The sequence below is a fragment of the Malania oleifera genome, chromosome 1 (assembly GCF_029873635.1).
Source record: "Malania oleifera isolate guangnan ecotype guangnan chromosome 1, ASM2987363v1, whole genome shotgun sequence".
Taxonomy (NCBI): domain Eukaryota; kingdom Viridiplantae; phylum Streptophyta; class Magnoliopsida; order Santalales; family Ximeniaceae; genus Malania; species Malania oleifera.
The window spans coordinates 75,417,262-75,425,154 of record NC_080417.1 but is presented as its reverse complement, the minus strand read 5'-3'; the positions used below and the strand labels follow the sequence as shown (position 1 = coordinate 75,425,154).

Genomic DNA, 7,893 nt, shown 5'->3' with positions numbered 1-7,893 from the left:
GATAGAGGCTCTTTGATTCTTACTTTTGTATATGCTAAATGTTATCATATAGAGAGAAGAGAATTATGGGAACAGCTTTAGGGGCTGTCGAGTTTTGATGTAGCTTGGGTTGTTATGGGGGATTTTAATGTAATTTCGTCAAATGAGGAAAGGGTAGGAGGTAGACCTCGCTTGGGTTCGTCTATGGCTGAATTCAATGGTTGCATTAATAGATGTGGATTATTTGACCTCAAATTCGAAGGAAGTCAATTTTCATGGTTTAACGGCCAACAAGGTTTGATGAGAAGTTGGGCGAAACTGAACAGGGTGCTAATTAATAATGTTTTTTCTATAAAATATGGTGAAGCTAAAACATATTTGTTGAAAAGAAATACTTCAGATCATTCTCCTATCATTTTACAGCTATGTGCGAGTATGGAGAGGTATGGACCAGCACCTTTTAGGTTTCAGAACATGTGGACGTCGCAATTGGATTTTTTGGAAATGGTTGAATCATCTTGGAGAGAACACATTGTGGCAGATTCAGGATTGTGTAAATTAGCGGGTAAATTGAAAAGGTTAAAACAAAGACTTAGGGTGTGGAATAACAGACTTTTGGTCATGTTGGAGGTTTTATTCAAGAGTTGGAGGAAAGAGTTGAAAAATATGAGAATTTACTACATACATAGTACTCGGAATTAGTTGAAAAAAAGTTTCTTGTTTCTAAGGCTGAGTTGGAGGTATAGTATAGAAGGGAAGAGACTAGGTTGGTGCAGCAAGCAAAGATGAAATGGTTGATTGATGGTGATCAAAATTCAAAGTTTTTTCATGCTGTAATTATGCAAAAAAGGCGTTACTCTTGTGTAAATTCAATGGTGCTTCCTGATTGTTCGGTGTTGGAAGCTATGCAGATGGTCCATGATGAGGTTATGAATTATTTTAAGCAATTCTTAAGGCAAAATAGTTCAGTGCAAAGGTCAAATCTGGACGGTATTATCCATTCGGTAGTTTCTGAGGAGTCTATTGGTCGGTTGAGGGAAGAACCGACAGAGGAGGAGGTTTATGAAGCTATTTCTTCTATTTTTGTGAATAGTAGCCTGAGACCGGATGGGTTTGGGTCTTCTTTCTATATTACCTGTTGGAAGATTATTAAAAATGATGTGATGGATATGGTAAGAGAATTCTTCAGAGGTGATATGTTGCCTCAATTTTTTTGTTCCTCTTACATAGTGCTTATTCCTAAAGTAAAGGATCCTCAGTCTTTTGATAAATTTCGGCCGATAAGCCTTTGTAACATAATCTATAAAATTTTCTCCAAAATCCTTGTTGGTAAGCTTTCGTTGATAATGAGTGATTTAATATCTTTAGAACAAGGTGCTTTTGTGAAAAGGAGGAGTATTTTTTGAAAATATAACGCTTGCTCAAGAGATGACAAAATTATTACATAGGCAGGTGAAAGAAGGTAATATACTGCTAAAGCTTGATATGAGCAAAGCGTATGATCGAGTGGAGTGGCAGGTGGTAGATCAGATTTTCCATGCTCTTGATTTTCCAGATTGATTTTGTAAGTTGATTTAGAATTGTATCTCTACCCCATGGTTTTCTGTCATAATACATGACACTTATAGAGGTTTTTTCAAGTCAAAAAGGGTCTTGAGGCATGGGGATCCGTTGTCGCTATATATTTTCATCATTATGGAAGAAGTTCTTTCAAAATTAATTCAAAAAAAGCTGTCTGGGAAGCGAATTTTACCGTTTGCACATCCGTGTGGTGCACCTATTATATTGCATTTAATGTACGCAGATGATGTTGTTATATTTGCTAATGCTGGAAAAAAATCTATTAGACATATAATGGAGGTGATTAAGGAGTATGAAAATTGGACTGACCAAAGGGTGAATAAAGTTAAATCAGTTATTTTTTTCTCAAAGAAGTTGGGTGTTCAGAGGAAGGGAGAAATTCTTCAAGAAGCTAGTTATAATGAAAGTAAATTTCCTTTTACATATTTGGGTGTGCCGATAGTGGATGGTAAATTGAAGGACTGTCATTTTGACCCTTTAATTCAAAAAATAAGTAACAGAGTTGAGGGCTGGAAAAGTAGATCGTTGTCTTAAGGAGGTCGTCTTGTTTTGTTGAGACATATGCTTTTGAGTATGTCATTGCATCTGTTAGCCGTTCTAAATGTCCCGAAACTGGTGATAAAAAAGATACAAGGTATGTTTGCTTCTTTTTTTTTTGGAGTTTTAAGGATGGAAAAGAAAAAATGAAATGGAGAGTTTGGAAGAAATTGTGTGTTCCTGTAGAGGAGGGGGGCATAGGAGTAAAAGACATTTCGGAAGTGCAACGGTCTTTGTTCATGAAGTTTGGTTGGCACTTATTAACTCAAAATTCTTTATGGGCTAGATTTTTTAAAGTTAAATATGTGAAATGAGGACATATTGCTCTCTGCAGACCTCATGGATCGGATTCTTCCTTTTGGAGGAAAGTTTTGCAGGGTATGCCTATACTGTTAAGTAAATCTAAGTGGAAGGTTAGAGAAGGAGATGTAAAGTTGTGGTATGATAAGTTTCTAGATTCAGGACCTTTGTTTGCAGAGTGTCTAGATGGTGCACATTCACATATTAGATTAAAAGATTTAGTTATCAATAATGCGTGGGATGTAGAAAATTTACAAAGGATTCTGGGGTATAATAAAGCGGAAGAAGTGAAGGAAAAGGTAGGAAGTCTTAGAAACTCTTTGGACATACTGCTATGGCTCCCAGAAAAGGATGGTTGCTTTAATACAAAGTTCACATGGGATGTTATCAGAGTCAGAGTTCCAAAGTTTGATTGGGCAAAGTGGGTTTGGAATAAATGGTTACCGAAGAAAATTGCTATCTGCATGTGGAAGGCCGCTTTTGAGTGCTTAAATGTTGATGAAAAGGTGAGAAGGGTGGGGGTTTCGCTTTCTTTGGCATGTAATTGTTGTGAGATGAGGCAGCTAGAATATATGGAGCATGTGTTAAATAAGGGAGACCTTGCTACAGAGGTTTGGAGGAAAGTTTCGGTGGAGGTTGGTGTTTCTTTCCTTGGACAACAAAGTTGGAAAGAAAGAGTGCAAATGTGGTTAAATAGGGCTTCTGGATTTTCTTAATTGGGATCATTGATGGGTTTAATTCCTTATTTAGTTATTTGGAGGCTGTGGAGAAGGAGATGTGCGGATAGAATGGAGGGAAAATTGGAGAGTAGTATAGATGTGTGACTGTTTATTAAGTATTGGGTGGGGGTTTTGAGCAGGAACATGACAGAAATGACTCAGTTAAAGGATGCTGATTTTCGGATATTACAGAATCTGGAAGTGCAAATTGTGAATGAAAGAATTAAAACAATGTAATGCGTGAGATGGCTAAAACTGGGGCAAGGGAGGTTGAAACTAAATTTGAATGAGAGTAGCTTAGGGAACCCAGGGCCGGTGGGTGGTGGTGGCATCCTTAGAGACCATACATGTTCTTTGATTTTGGTTTTTCAAAATATTTTGGTTCTTGTTCAAATAATGAAGCTGAATTGAGAGCTATGTTGGAGGGAATAAAGATTTGCAAACATTTGGGTTATACTAGTATTGATATTGAATGTGAGTCAAATATTGTTGTAAATTGGATAAGATCCAGTAGGTGCTCTTTGTGGTATTTGTGAGATTTTTAGGAGCAGTTGATTGGTTTATTGGAGGGAGTAGACTTTTTGATAAAACATTTGTATAGAGAAGGGAACAAAGTGGCAGATGCCTTGACTCGTCAAGGTGTTATGGGGAGGAATAGTTTGTTTACAAATAGTAGTCAACTCGCTAGAGTTATCAATGGGTTGTATAAACTCGAGAAGATGGGTACGACTTATATAAGGTATGTTTAGCTAATTTTCTGTTGGTTTTGGTTCATGCTTTATGCTATTTATATTTTGTTTGTTTTGTTGCGTAAGATTAGTTTTGTAAGTCATTGTTTTGTTTTGTTTTGTTTAAACTTGTAATCCTATTTTGGCTGGATGTTGGTGTTGGTTTTTGGGAGACCTTTAAAGTTTTGTGCTTTGTTTCTCACTTTGATTGTCTTGTAACCACGGTATTTTTCCGCCAAAAGTGAGGGTTTATCAATAAATAAATGGAGGTGCCGCCCTTCTTTAAAAAAAAAAAAAAAAAAACACTTGCTTGAGGCTTTCTTGTAGAAACAAGTGGACTAGACATTGTTATATATTGCATGCAAACTTGAGACCTAAACCATTAAAATAGGTAGCATAGCCGAAGTATCTCAGTGCTTGGTCTTAGGCATGTCACCTCCAAACTTTGGAGCTTGGTTACCTTTGGTTGCTGGACTAGGGGGCAATTGATAAGGTAAAAGTGGTAGAGGCATGTGCTTGGACTTAAGTCAACCCACTTAGGAGATTGGACCTTGAGGAGTACGTGGTGAAGCTATTATATGATATTAACACCATCCTAGAAAAGGAAACCAGTTTAACAGCTATCATAGTGCATGCAATGGTTTAGTGCAAAAGGCATAATGATCTCCCATGATCTCCTCAAATCATCATGTAATAACTGACTTATGAAGATCCCTAAATTCAGGGTGGAGTAATAAGGTCATCCCTTATAAAGGGTAAGCATATAACACCCAAGGGAGATAAGCCTAATCACAAGATACCCTAATAACTCTATTTTTCAGGTGTACCCTTCAAGTCATAGAAATCCTTTAACCCTTGAAATTGGGCACATAGTCCAGAGGAATGATATTTGGTGTGTCTTACCAATTCTAGCACCAACAACTAGTTTTGATAGTTTATGTTGGATGGTACATTTTATTTATTACTATTGCCTTAAGTTGTGTGAATTTAATTTGGTTCAATGATTAAAATTCAAATAATAAGTTTAATTTTGTCTAATAATAAATTATAGTATTTTTATTTATAATTACTAAATGACTAAATAACAAGGAACATATCATTTATATTAAATTAAAAAAATTGATTTATGCAATTACTTGCTACTTTTACCAAATAATATTGCTCTAAACAATTTCAAGTGGTTAAAATTGAAAATAACACATATTCATATATTTTATTCCAAACAATTAAAAATAATTTTAGTATTTAGATTTAAAGATCGGTTCAAGTTAAAACTCAAAACTGGGTCACAAAATTAGATTTGAATAACACTTAATACTTAATTTTATCAAATATACCCTTTTCTTATCCATGGTTTAGACTTGGGAATTTTCAAGGGGCAAAAATTTTGAGCTAGTTTAGTTTTGAAAAATATTTTTCATTTTTCATTTTAGTTTTTCAAAGAATTACAAAGAATTAGCTAATTTTTCATTATTACAACAGTTTTATATGGTACATGAGCAATAATAAATAGTTATAGCACAATTTTCTTGTGAAAAATAGTTTTATTTTTAACTTCTAATTTTTCAAATAATTATAAAAATATCATCTTATTTTTCAAATTTCTATATATATAAGTTGGGAAAAACATATTTTTCATTTTTTCATTTTAGTTTTGCAAAAAATTCAAAGAGCAAGCTAATATTTCATTATCATAACATTTTTTATGAAATAATAAACAATAATAAATAGTTTTAGTACTATTTGCTTGAGAAAATAGTTTTCTTTTTAACTTCTATTTTTTAAATAATTATAAAAATGCCACCTCGTTTTTCAATTTTCTAAATTTATATAGAAAAGTTAGAAAATATATTTTCATTATTTTTCTAGATTTCTAGATCTTGCATTTCGTGTGGGAGCATGGAATTCTGATGTTGGATTTTAACCTATGTTGATTATTTATAAAATTTCTAAAAATACAAAATACAAAAATATTTTACACATTTAACGAGCTTCTTATTTTTATTTTTGATATGAATCTAAAAAAAATTTAAAAATAAATTACAACTTTTATAATTCTTCGAAAAATTTTAAAAAATTAGAGAACGACAAAACAGAATTTAGGAGTTAATAGGCAATAAAACAGAATTCCATCGTAAATTCATATGAACAAAATGTGAATTCATGCCAAAATTTAGGAAGAAATTTATATCCGCTGCTCTAAATTTATATTTAAGAACAAATAGTAGTGACGGTCGGCCCAAGAATTGCAAGATTTATGGGCATGAATCAGTCTGCGCCCAGCAAGCAATCGGACCATCAAATCACAGCCCAGATGGTCCAAGACTCAGATGCAAATCCAAGCCCAACCTCTCGTCAGAGTAATCACTCCCCTCAATGCCTCCGTTGAAGTCGCTGAACGCCGGCGAACCTCCGTCCCTTCCCCGCACTTGATGAGAAAGCGCGCTCGGCGACGCCGGAACCGTCACCGCATCGTCGGCCCGAGACCGGAAGAAGCCGCCATGCGGCTGGTGGAGAGACGAGAAGTAATCGTGATCCCAGGCAGAGTACGCCGGCGCCTCGGCCGCACCCGACGAAGCGAGTAGCCGCGGTGATGGGGCGAATGCCGACGCGATCGGATTTCCGGCGAACGGAGCTGGGAAGTTTCGGGTGGGTTGGAATACTTTTGGGCGTTTCAAGTGTCGTCTTTCTTTCTTGTGGGCGTTCTGATGACCGCCCAGTGCTTGGGAGTTGGAGAACTCGCGGTAACAGTACTGGCACGCGTATTTACGGCGGGAGAAGAGCTGAGACGCGGCGGAATCCGGCGAAGCAGATGGAGATTTGATTGAGGTTGGTTCGCAGTGTTCTGAGACGACGTCGAACCCGAAGAGTTTTAGAGGCATGTTGCTAATGCTGCTGTTTGGTACGTTTATTTGGGTACCACTATGATCAGTAGTATCAGCCATGAGAGACAGAGAGAGAGAGAGAGAGAGAGAGGTGTGGAATGCGTGGCAGAAGCAGGAAGGTGGAAGCTAATTGCTGAAACCTTTGGAGTTCAGATTGCACTTGTCATTGCTTTCTTTCCCACGAACCTCTTTATATAAACACAAATTCATATAAGCAACCCGTTTTGCTCAACATATAATAATAATTCATTTAATGATCTTAAAACATATATATATATATATATATATATATATATATATATTAAATATCACAACAAAATTTCACTGCCTTAAAAGTATGTCTAATTCATTTCTCACCTGCGAAAGATGTGTTTTAAAAATTACGGTTAGTATTTTTTTTTTTAATAAGCTAGGGTTTGGGAATGTTGATTTCAAATTTTAAATTTAAATTTACGTCAATTTAAATGAAATTCAATAAAATTTCATATAATAATTTTTCTAAATACACATAAGTTCAAATCCCAAATCTAAAATTCAAGTCCTCAAACACAATGTAAGCGTTTTTTTTTTTTTTTTTTTTTTAAGGTTCATTGTAAGAATACTATAATACTTGTACAATACAATAAACTATAGCATGCAAATTCTGAACATTAACGCTTGTTAAATTTTGATCAAGAATTTTGCTAAAAGAATAAACATGGAAGAAATAAACTTCTATATATATATATATATATATATATATATATATATATATATATATATTTAAGTTCCAAACAGATTAAACGTCGAGATTTTTCCGTAAAGACTCTTTTATGTATATAAAAGCTTTATGCAATAAATACCCAACTCTTAATAGAGACGCTTCAATTAGTCATCATATCATACCTTCAATAGTTAGATAAATTGATTCATCATTAGACTTAGAAGAAGTGTTTTAATGGGCAATGATCCCTAAATTATGATTAATGTTGACAAGATTGATGTCAAATTTCATTTTGTGCACCATGGGGGTGATCTTGCGTGGCAGTTAATTAATAATTTCATTATATAAATCATTATTTGGTGATAAGATTACTGCCCCTCTCAGGGATGTTATTGGGGAAGATGATGAACCATCACTCGTGTTGATCTTGTAGAGAAATTCCGATTGAGACTAATTTACCC

General features: G+C 34.8%; 1 protein-coding gene across 1 annotated transcript; it reads right to left on the bottom strand.

Moving 5' to 3' along the window:
• Positions 1-6,147: 6,147 nt before the first annotated feature.
• Positions 6,148-6,789, bottom strand: LOC131143925 (zinc finger protein 6-like). Its single transcript, XM_058092307.1, has one exon. The coding sequence runs from the start codon at positions 6,787-6,789 to the stop codon at positions 6,148-6,150; it is 642 nt and encodes a 213-aa protein (XP_057948290.1).
• Positions 6,790-7,893: the final 1,104 nt, after the last annotated feature.

Bases quoted from the DNA above. Each gene is read 5' to 3' on its own strand.
- LOC131143925 (XM_058092307.1), bottom strand. From the start codon at position 6,789: ATGGCTGATACTACTGATCATAGTGGTACCCAAATAAACGTACCAAAC.